Below are 12,823 nucleotides of genomic sequence, written 5' to 3' on the forward strand. Positions count from 1 at the left end.
TAATTAGGCAATATATTTTACCATATGAAGTTCATTATGGCTTTCAAGAAAAACTCAAAACTAAAACAAAAATAATGGTAGTTGCTTTCACTTTTCTATGATATAAGAATTAAAGAAGAGCTATATTCTGATTTAGGATCGATTATAAGCCTCACCAAATGTTGCAGCCACATTCTTTGGGCACACAAAAAGACTATTTATATATGTTAACAAGCACTAGCCAAATGATTCAAGATGTTACTCCGTACATTGACTTTTATGTCGAATGCATTTTTCGTTTATCAATGGAGAAGGGGAAGTTCTGAAATCTACAAATGACATGGAAATTTAATTAGATACTTAGTTCTTGTTTATAGCTTGTCATACATATTTACAAACACAGTTTTGCTTTGATTTTAAAGCAAGTCACTAAATAAAACTTTTTGCTTTCTAAACAGTAAAGAAAGGAGTATGCTGTTGATAATCACAGAAAATAGAAATAATTGAAGAGGTGTTAATTGTTCAACTTGTGTTAGTATTAAAAGTTCAAAGTGAAGAAGAGCAAAATGTTTCCAAGACAGCTCAGACGTCTCGGAATACGATTGTGTGTTGTTATAGGACTGTTTTGGTTGGGGACTGTGTTTTTAGGTTTAAAAATGTCATTGGATAATGTTAACAATACTCAAATAGATTTGAACGTAAATAACTTTTTAAAAAAAGAAGAGAAAAGGGCTCTTTTAAATGCAAATATTCATAATAATATAGAATCTCGTAAATGGGTTAGTGCAAATAATAGCAATGATCAGATATCAAGTGTACCGAAACCGTTTGAAAATAAACCAATCAAAGAAAATAAAAACTCCACTAAAGTCGTTCCTGACCAACTCGAACCAAACGGAAGTGGTAAAGAAGCCTACGAGGATGATGTGGCACAGATAAGAGCTCCAGTTAATCAAGCTGACAAGGACAGACCCCTAGATGCCCCGGGTAAGTGGTCCTCGTTCTATATGTGTTATCAATTAATAAGTTATACTGTTCAACTCATTCTCAGTTGATATAGATTTAAATGAAAACGGTTAAAATAAAAACACAACTTCGTTGCTTTTACCGTTAATATGATTATCTTAAAGTGACACTCTTATTCAAAATCAATACATACACATGTATAACAAAATTTTGACTGGTATCTCTTTAATAATGCATTTATGGATAGTGTTAATAACTGATAACAATATTGTAACCATGTATTTAATAGCAGAAAGCGCAAACAATATTAAATGATTGCTGAATGCTAAAAGATTTACTGTGGTCTACTATAGTCTCATAAGGTAGAAATACCGTGTTAAATGCTCATTTCGTTCACATTAAACTCGATATCCTTTATAAGAACCATTGTTTTCGACATTTATTCATCTTTTTGGAAGATTAAAACAATATTATTAATTGTATTAAATCTTATTTTGGAGTAAGAGTGCATCTTTAATCATTCACATACAAGGTCACAAGTTGTTTGGTGGGTCTCATTGGTTTCAACAATAATTTATTTTCAATAAAACATTTTTTTTACATAAGAAATTATACTTTTTGAGCATAATCGAAGAATTTAAGGTGAGAGATGTAAATGAGAAAATAGACAAGATATATATAAACACAACAAGCAAGAAATAATTGAAGTTTTGACCATTCAGCCTTCCATTGATATCTAAGGAGAATGCGAAGCGGAATTAAGTATTTTAAAAAAAGTAATTTAGAAGTGACAGTACTTACTAGATATTTGGTTTGTAAAACAAAAAAGCCTTTTGTACACAAAATACATCTCCGAATGTAGCATAAACCTTATTTTACGGCCAAGTAATGAAATGTGTAATTGGCTTTCGGAAGATAACGAATGTATTCGCTGAGTTGCCACACGATAGCTGCTGTTGCACACAGTGGTTTATATTTGCACTTATATGATATATGTTTGATATAATACTTCTACTTGTCTTTATCAGCCTCATATTTAAGAGTTTTTGCGTTTGTGTTTTGCAGAACATTAAGCTTTTTACCTATAGGACCTGTTTCATATATGATCTTAGTTGATCTAAGTCAAAAATTAACATTATCTATCCATCACATTTGCGTTATTTAACTACATATTAATATTAAGTGAACTTAAATCAGTAATAAAATAATGGTCAGTTTATCGTCAAATGGATCGTTCATACATATTTAAGATAATGGAAGTTTTGCCTGAAATCCAGCATTGAAAAGTATATTTAACGTTTCGCGACAGGTCACCGATAGATCAATATATCATATTATGTTTCATCTTCCAAACTCACTGGATTATTTTTAGGCGAGATGGGCAAACCCGTGTACATTGTCAAAGAAAAACTGACCAAGGAGCAGCAAGCGGACTTCGACCAGGGATGGCAAGACAACGCCTTTAACCGTTACGCCAGTGATATGATATCTCTGCATAGGGCACTTCCGGATGTACGGGCTGAAACGTGGGTATTACTTAGCCTGTCAGAAAAAAATGATAATCTTGAGGATAGCTGTTATGTTAACTGTTTAATTGTTTGGTCAGTCTCAAATTTAAATCGTTTTTGTTTGTAAACTTGTACTCGGTTACCAGAAGATACTTATAAGATAAGGAACTATATCTAACACTATGTAATATTCACGAGGTTCGGCATGAATATGAGGAAAGAAACTACGATCACAATTACTGTTAAACAACAAAACAACATTCGTGAAAAACACCACGTCGTAAAATACAAAAAACTAAAACTTTCGAATGAATGTTATATGTTTTTGACCCCCCCCCCCCCACAGTTTTAAGTCAAATGTTCGTATAATAAATTCCATGCCCGCTACATATCCTTGGTAAATTGCTAACCACATATACACGAGCAGCAGTAATTCTCAAAATTCGCTCGCCGTTTTTTGCATGGGTCTAAATTGTGTGTCTCTCGTTCAGTACCTGCAAATAAACTTGACTTAAAACTGGATCTTTGTTAAGTCTTTTTGACTTGTCACTGCCCGTTGTATCGTTAGTATGCATTATTTCGAGAACTATGAGTGTACATCTCAAACAACAGCTTTTCGATGATGGTTTGGCTTATCTGTAATGGATACAAATTTAAAAGACATAAATGACAACACCTTTTAAGATATATACTCGGGATTTACTATAATTTTACGGCCATGCAAGCCGTAACCGTATTGTTTCTTTTACGTTCAGGCTTGTTTAGGTTGCCACAATGCATACGCGTATTGTGAAAAAGTCCTTCCCTGGGAAGTGGCATATAACAGATGTAATACTTAAACGCAAATGTTCGTATCATATCATTTGATTTTTTTATTTGTTATAAAAATATATATATGCAAAAACAACAAACAAGCAATTTTATACAGTAAGTAACACAAACATAGCTTATAAGTTATATGAAGATGTATTGAAATTTATACATGGATAACAATTAGAGACAGATCTTAAAGTGATGGCATGTTTATTCAAACTGTTAAACCATTAAAATTTGATAATAATTGTAATAAAATCAAGCGATTTTTATCGATTAGCGCGTTGTGCTAAATAATGCCAAGCAAACAAATCAAGGTGTGAGATTCTTAATTGAACCCGCGAAAATGACATCGACCCAAGCAAACAAAACAAAGTGTGAAATTCTTACTTGGGACCGCGAAAATGACATCGAGCGTGGAAAAATATCGACACTCAATATATCGAGCCATCCGATCGAATTTTTATGAACATAGAGTAAAAATAAATCGGTCCTTTTAATCTGGTTCGAGCCAACGGGGATATCGAGCCATGAGATATCGAGCCAACGAGTTTCGACTGTATGTCATTCACGTCAGATATCAGTTGAAATCAAGAGAACATATACAAACTGTTATAACGCTATGCATGGTGTACTTTCGGGCATTTGTTCTATATATAAGTAAACAGCAAGCAACCATTTTCAAATGATACCAAGTCTGTATGAGGTCACCATTCATCGATATTTGCATTATTGTTACTGAAGCTATCATATAATTTGCAAATTCAGATGAAGAAGTTCACTAAAGAAGTCGCTCAAGCATACACGAACACGTAATATTTCGCAATCTTTTTAGTAATGTGTATTACTCCATTTTATTTTTCAGTTGCAAGACGATAGATTACGGCACAAACCTCCCCAGTGCATGTGTCATAATCATTTTTCACAACGAGGCTTGGAGCGTTCTTTTGCGAACCATTCACAGCGTTATCGACCGATCCGAGCCGAACCTTTTAAAACAGATAATTGTTGTGGATGATTTTTCTGACTTTGGTTGGTAGTATAGCCTGGATTTGGCGTAGAGCTAGAAATTCTTCCAGGCCTTGCGATACGCCTTGTATTATACTACTTCCAATTTTGCTTGTGTTTATATCTGCTAGCTTTTTCATTCTATTTCTCGCCGAGCAAATACATCATTTGGATACATATATTGATCCAATGTTCAATCCAGGCGGAGGCGTGTTTCGTCTTTGGTATAATTGATATTGAACTAATATTTGTATTTTCCATTCTACGCTTAATATATTATTTACATTTTTCGCTATAACTTTAACGTTCTGATTTACCATTAAAACCACTTGTTTCTTTTACCATATCCTATCTTTTTAATCCGTACAACAAAAAAGATGACGTCAAATGAATTTACGGATCAATTAAAATGAATCAATTTTGTTTTATACGTAGAGTTTAAACGATTACGTGGCTTTTGGGGCTGTTAGACTGTATAGATTTTGTTGTTTTACTTTAAAAGTAAATACCGTTTTCCTATTGTACAGTTATGTTGCCATGTGGAGATACTGTCAAAAGATTTTTTTTTAAAAGCTACAATTTGGATTCCGTATTCGTTTAAAATGAATTGTCTTATATTTACAAACCCACAAATCACAAAGGCCATCGTCTTTATTGATTTGTTGGCTGTCAAAGCTATTGGTAAATTGACGTCACATCAAATATTGCAAATAAGTTATCGTATTACATGTACATTAGACAACTATGTATTTGTTAGATCATCTGAAGGATCCACTCCAAGAGTACATCGACCAGTTGGACAAAGTGACATTGGTACGGGCACATGAGAGGTCCGGGCTCATAAGGGCTCGGCTCATGGGCTTCGACAAGTGCACAGCAGCGGTGGCCATCTTCCTTGACTCACATTGTGAAACTACGGAAGGTAATTTGGTTTGATGGCAATGTATTTTTGTAATGCTGGTCCTACTTATTCATCCAGTTTTAATATGTGTATGTGTCTTATGTTATACACAATGTGACGACTTTGCCAAAATATTAAATAGTTATACAAATCGCAAAGTTCATACAATACCTGCTTTTTTCAAAAAGGTAAGCTGGAACCAATGTTGTACCAGATCAATTTTAACGCAACAACTTTCATCAAAGCGATTGACGTTAAGGTAGCCTCCACTAGTAAGCTGTTGTCCATAGCCTTGGTAGACAGGATAACATTTTATTTGCGTTGAGTTTTTTTCAATGTTTCAGCTGTCTTTACAACTTTATACTAGCTAATTTTGATCAATATATATATATATGAGTACATATTTCTGGGCTGCAAGGGAAATGCAAAACATCTTTATAAAACACATGATTGAGTAACACTCACAGTTTCACTCATGTATTAAATATTTCTGATTAAGTTATGCAGTTGCAGAAACGTGTTGGTGTAATAGTATTGCGTATTACTTTTGCATTGTTGTTTTGTATTATACAGTTGACACTTTTTACCTTAGGATGGCTTTTGCCTCTGCTTGCCCGTATCAACGAAAATGAAACAAACGTTCTAGTTCCGGTTATTGACGTTATTGACAGGATACGTTTTCATACGGGTATAGACAAAACCCAGATGCTAAGGACATGCTTGTTGGTGGTTTTGATTGGGGGCTATTGTTTAATTGGCACCAGGTCCCTGAGCTGGAGCTGAAAAGAATCGAATATAAAACTAATGTACCTGTACGGTAAGTACATGTTAAAGATGAAACGATATACATTACAAGGCAGTTGTTGGTTAAACTTTGTATCTCACCTCATAAAAATAAAGAAATTAAAACATACATTCCATTGTGTAGTTAAAAACGTAGATACAAGCGAAAAGTCTTACCACATTATTGTTCATTCTTTGTTTGGTGATTTCGTATATATTTCGTTTAGCTTTTATATATCGTTGTTGCTTTCGGAAACTCTTATTGTAAACTTAAAAGTTGCTGTTGTTAAAAGCATTTAAAATAACCATGATTTGATAAGACGGTTAAAACTGCAAATTTATGTAAACAAATATCTTTTACATGAGGGTTAAATGATGCAGATTCTAAAAAACAATACAGTTGTAAAAATCGATTTGCTTTCCTAACATATCAATAAATTCTGTATTAGCATAAGTCATAAACTTTCGGTATTAAAACATAAATGTTTATATCGACTTTTAATGTAGGATTCCGACAATGGCAGGTGGTTTATTTGCCATCAGAAGTAAATTTTTCACAAAGCTTGGAACATACGACAGTGGATTCGACATTTGGGGTGGGGAAAACCTAGAGCTCTCGTTCAAAACGTGGATGTGCGGGGGTACGCTTGAGACGATCCCCTGCTCACATGTTGGTCACGTGTTCCGGAAGAGAAGTCCATACAAGTGGGACCCGAAGAGGAATGTGGTGAAGAGAAACTTGGTGCGCCTTGCGGAAGTTTGGCTGGATGAGTTCAAGGAATATTACTACCAAAGGATCGGGAGAGACCTAGTATGAAAAAAGCAATGTCCTTTTAATAAATCTGTTTGAAATCTCCCCATTTCCAATTTAAGTGCTGCTGTTGACAGTTCATAGTTTAAAAAAATCAATATTTCGGGTTCAATGTCAATCTAAATTCTTATCGTTTGACATTTTTGAAAATTTCTACGAAGCAAATAAAGTTGTTTCAAAGTGTTTCAATTAGGGTACTTATGTCTTAAACCTCTGATACATATCGATATCAAGTTTATGTCAACTTTCATCCGCTGACCTTTACGATAAAATGACATTGAAATATTAATTTATTTTGCAAAGAGAACTCAATTCATTTATATACACACAAAAAAAAACTTTTAAGGGTTTATTTTAAAATATCTATGTTGTACCTTTCTATCGTTGATGACAATTAAATTATTGTGTTTTAATGTTTTCGTCGGTACGTCATATTGTTTCATTTATGATATAACAAAATGTATCGCATTCTTAATCATAAACGGAGTAAAACAAAGGTAATGATATTCCATATGTATGAACTCGATGCATTAATGTGTGTCTTAATTGCAAACATGTTTCTTCTCTGGCGTAAACGTCTACATATGTTCGCCTGTAGACTGTTTTCCTTTGCTCTAGTTACGTACCCGGACAATACCGCAAGTTTAAACCGTAAAAAGGCGTTTATTATCACATAAAAGTGACACTCGTATTTAAAATCAATACATACACATGTATAACATACATCAATTTTGACTAATAATCTTTTAACTACGTACCTAAAAATGCATTTATGGAAAATATTACGTACGGATAACAAGATTGTAACCGTGAATTTAATATCAGAAAGTGCAAAAATATTAAATGATTGGTGAATGCTAATAGATTTACTGTGGTCTACTATAGTCTCATAAGGTAGAAATACCGTGTTTTATGCTTATTTCTTTCCAATTAAACTTGGTGTCCTTCATAAGAACCATTGTTTTCTACATGAATTCTTCCTTTTTGGAATATTAAAACAATATTATTAATAGTAGTAAATCTTATTTGGGAGTAAGAGTACATCTTTAAGTTTAACAATGTTGTTTACTGTGTGTCTTGTTAGTAAGTTTTCCTTCGAGCATTCACTCGTTGTGCCACTAGTTGGGTTATGATTATATGACCTTGCATACAAGACTTATCCTTACATGTATGTTTTTGTTGTTGAATTCAAATTGAGTTTACCTTTCGCAACTAAGAGTTGCTTTCCCTTTAACAGGGGGAGTTCGGCGATGTGAGTGATCGCAAAGCATTGCGGGAAAAGCTTCAGTGTAAGAGCTTTAAATGGTATCTGAACAACATCTACCCTGAACTGTTTCTACCGGGGGAAGCCGTAGCATCTGGAGAGGTGAGCTGATTTAATCAAACGCCATATATGATTATTAAATTAAACAGCATCCATCGATTTTGGGGTTTTGAAATAGTATAATTTTGACTTGCATTCATCCAATTTAGACAAACAGTTGAAGAACCACTCATCAATTCAATAAAAAAGCATTAGAGTGTTTTATAACAACTTATCATTTATTCTTAAGCTCTTATTTTTACATGTTTAGAACATTTTAATTAATTATTGTGCTTGTGTTGATACCAAACTATATTCAGTTGTGGTTTCAAAGATTTCGGCGGTTTTGAAACCTGTTTCGAAATATTTGCTTGAAGTAACAAATGCACGGTTTTGTGAACAGCTGCAACAACATGATGTAGCTTCTGCACGTTGCCATTATTTCTTAGTTTCTTCAAAACAATGATACCGCAAATAGTCGTTTGTATGGTCTAATAAATTGTGTTTCAACACATGTGTTGGGTCACTGTCCACAAAAGGTTTTTAGACTAGGCCGCTACAGGGAATAAATAATACGCGGGTGATTCGATCCTGAGGTACTTTGCGTTGTAGAATGAACACTTAGACATAAACCTAATTAATATGTCCAATGCATTTTGTTGGGATGCATTTAGTTTAGCTGGCATACCCTGGCAGTAAATTAAATACGCCTAAGTCAAGTTTGAAGTGTAGAGTAGATTTTACGAAAATATACTTGATGCCTTATCCGTGGCAGTGCATTGTTCATGAAACCAAAGCCCCAGATATAATAAGGTTTTATATGATATTGAGAATTACTCCATTCCGAAAGCCATTCAACGCTTTAAGCGCTTTGATTTTTCAAAGTGACATGGATTTTGGATTAAACAAATCGACGAAACTGCTTCCGGGTGGGGGTGGGGTCGATTGCTTCAAAAACCAGTTTTGTTTTTCATAAAACAAACGGTTACTTATTTCCATTTTATTTGAAACTATCATAATAAATGTAATATATGTGTAACAAGTTTAAAATCAAAACTTGTTTATTACCAACAAAAACACCCTTAGGATGGTATCACGGTGCAACAAATGGTGATTATTCGCGGATTTCGATTGATATTTCTTTACAATTATTTCTAAAAACCTTCAGTGAATAAACTTAATTTGATAATGAAAGTTTCTTAACCGTTGACTTCCATTTAAGTTAAAATATTAGTATAAAATCGCATTTCGAATGTAAATTACAAAAGCAAAGTGTTGGATCGTGTGATTCTGTGTCTTTGTAACACCATTACGTCCGTTTCACGGTTGGCTTGCATTGACGTGTATTATTCATGTACAAACCATTAAACTTCTATCATTCTGACTGTGGTACATATGTTGTAGATTCGCAACTACGATCGCTCAATGTGTGTGGACGCGCGCACGGAGCCGGGTAATAACGGAGGGAAAATATCAATGTACCCGTGCCACGGCCAGGGCGGGAACCAGGTAATCTGATTAAGTACTTATTGCATTATGGGGCTACCAACAGGGCGGGAACCAGGTAATGTGATTTATAACTTTGCATTAATGGGCCATGGACAGACCGGGAACCAGATAAATTAATGTGATTTAGTACTTTTTGCATAATGGGGCCACGGACAGGGCGGGAACCAGGTAATGTGATTTAGAACTTTTGCATTATTGGGCCAGACAGAACGGGAACCAGATAATGTGATTTAGTATTTTTTTGCATAATGGGGCAACGGACAGACCGGGAACCAGATAATGTGATTTTGTATTTTTTGCATAAATGGGCCACAGAAGTGAATATAATATTTAAACTTATGCACGCGCTTAAATTGGTGAAAGGCTGTCTGCGTGATGAGGTCGAGTTTACCTTCTTTACAATTATGTTCGCAGACAATAACAATCGAATCCAAGCAATATTAGGAGTGGCCCATATCTGTGACCGATAAGTCCTTGTCATAAAGGAAGATATAACGTAAATTTTACATTTATGAATTTTTAATACAATAAGCTAGTTTTATAACAGCTACTAGGATTAATTAAAATGCTTTCATCTGCAAGTTTATTGCTAGTGTAAAGTTAATCAAATGAAATTCGATATTGGCTTATGACGTTTTGAATATTTGTAGTGGGTAATGTAATGTCTGCATAACTATCTATAATTAGCTATTCCTTTCTGTTCCTCGCCAAGTTTAATAGGTGATTCTTCGGCTTGCTTTCTTATTTACACTAAGGTCCCAATCTTGTGAGCATATTTAAATAAAACGGTCTTTTTATTTGCACTAAATATGTTAAACAGCATAACACCATACGTACCATTTTTAAATCCCAAAGCGTTTATTCCAGAAATAATAATAATCGAAGAAATATGCGGATGATAACAATATATATAATTATTTGTTTTACTCAATTGACAACACTATTCATCATTACAGTATTGGTTGATTAGCAAGGAGGATGAAATCAGGCGTGACGAGAATTGCTTGGACGCTACTGACGGCACACTGTTGAAGGTTTTTTTGCTTAATTCAGCGATTTTAAGTCGGTATTTTCGTTGTTAAATAAATTATTTTAGGTCACTCTACAGTGGCTTTGATTCGTCATATAGGCGATCTCAATTATATTTGTTTAAAGCTGCACTCTCACAGATATACCGTTTTTACAACTTTTTTTGTCTTGGAAAGAGCAATGTTTTGCGTAAATATCTGCAAACCAATGATAAAAGATTGCTGACAAAAGATCAGAGCTCAGAGTTGCATATTACTGTTAGAAAATTAATGTTTTATGGTTTAAGAAAAATGCATAACACATGATTTTTTAAACTTAAATATAAAAAATCTGCGATCTAATTTTTGGTCAGCAGTCTTATATGACTGGTTTCCATGGATTTTCGCAAAAATTGGCTAGTTCCAAGACAAAAAATAAAGAAGTTGTCAAAACGTTCCATATGTTAGAATGCAGCTTTAATAGTTTACCTAGAGGTTTCCAATAAATAATGTTTCATATAAAATGTTGTCATAGTGATTGTAATTGTTGTTTAAAACAAGCCAAAAACTTTCAAAGTTGCATATTTTCTCATAGAAGTCATAAATCTATCCTTTGAAGACAACGACAGAAATAATGATACTGCCGTTTGTTCTAATCTAACACCACCCCCCCCCCCCCCCAAAAAAAAAAAAAAAAACAACAACAACAACAACAACAACATCTTGTAACCCGAATAGCAAATTAAATTAACGTAAAATAGCGCTCCAGTTGGGATACAGTATCTCCAAGCATAGAATTCGTCAAAGGTTTGTCCATTTTATAGTTCGTTCAAAATAGTTATGATGAAATTCATTTAAAGAACCGCGCCGATTTTAACTCGAAAGCTTGTTTTTCGACAAATGATATTTTCCATTCCTTTGTTTATTATAAACAAAATTTCATCTTTAGATTGTATACATATTTAGTATCATAAATGGTTATGACTGAATCAAGCTTGTGTCTTTTTTCAATATTGTGTTATCGTTTGGTGATATGAATCACGACATTGGCGAAAAGAGTTTTGAGTAATGGTCTCAAAAATGCTACATCGGGTAGGAGAAACGTGTTTGTTTGTTTTTGTTGACTCTTTAAGACCAGTCGAAACAGCAAAGCTAGTCACGAAATGCGTAACATGTCATTTTGATACGTTGTGCTTTATATATTTGGTTATGTTTATAATCAAAACAACTGTAAATCAGAATGTGTTATCCAGGGTCGACATTTTCCTTCAGGTCATACCGTGTCATGGCCAGAAAGGACACCAAGTCTTCAAGTACAGAGAGGTATTAATCATCAAATTATGTTAATCAAAGGGTTTTGTGATATATCTTACATTCAAATTATTGCATTAAGTCCGTCGATTGTGTGCCGTTGCGTATCGCTATGTACAATTGAAGTGTGATGCCTGACCATTCCACATGTAAACAATGTGTGCGGAAAGACTAAATGTAAATGTCGACGTATTAATGCATATTTTTTTTTCAAAATTATCGTTTCGCTTAGAAATTCCTATCTGCATGATTCATGAAATTGCATTGATTCGTAATGGGTATATAAGAGTTTTTTTCATTAATCGAATAAAACATTTTATCTAGGGCGGCTATAACGTCGCTTAGTGGTTGGCTCAGTGGAAGTTATTTATCTAAAATAAAGCCGGAAGAAGGTGCGGTGACAGTGTTGCGCTATCATGCAGCATTTTCAATCAAACCCATTCTTTCTTTGGCATACGTATGATACGTTTGCGTTTATCAAGAACACATTCCATAGACTAGCGTCAACTTTATGTCCAGGAGTTATTGACAAAATGTGTCTTATTTCAGGACGACACTATCTACAATCCTGCGTACGGCAAGTGTCTCGAGATGTCATGGGACGCCCAAAGTGTAAACATGGCGCCGTGTGTCGCTAGCAGTCGGCAAAAGTGGAAAATGCTGCGCAAAAAGCCGGACCTTCCGGGACGGGTGTAAAAATGAATTATGATATATTTTTTAGATTAAAAACTATTTGAAAACGAATAAAGTTTCGAGTAACAACAAAATCAATTGTGTTTTCTTGGTCATGCAATTCATAAGTTTTCTATAACGTTTACTCTACATTATCCTTTAATAAGAGTCAAAAGTAGAGTGAACTTATGATTTATTTTCCTGTTTGCATACGGCATTATATTTTCATATTGTAAGAATCGTATTTGTGCG

The 12,823-nt window shown here is 34.1% G+C and overlaps 1 protein-coding gene across 1 annotated transcript; it reads left to right on the plus strand.

Moving 5' to 3' along the window:
• Window positions 1–234: 234 nt before the first annotated feature.
• Window positions 235–12,595, plus strand: LOC128225864 (polypeptide N-acetylgalactosaminyltransferase 5-like). Its single transcript, XM_052935765.1, is given in 13 exon segments — window positions 235–244; window positions 745–966; window positions 2,318–2,471; window positions 4,132–4,298; window positions 5,032–5,196; window positions 5,768–5,842; window positions 5,845–5,992; window positions 6,466–6,769; window positions 8,007–8,135; window positions 9,477–9,581; window positions 10,538–10,615; window positions 11,861–11,911; window positions 12,449–12,595. Coding segments are annotated over 13 exon segments (1,755 nt in total).
• Window positions 12,596–12,823: the final 228 nt, after the last annotated feature.

This window comes from Mya arenaria, chromosome 1 (genome assembly GCF_026914265.1).
Source record: "Mya arenaria isolate MELC-2E11 chromosome 1, ASM2691426v1".
Classification (NCBI taxonomy): domain Eukaryota; kingdom Metazoa; phylum Mollusca; class Bivalvia; order Myida; family Myidae; genus Mya; species Mya arenaria.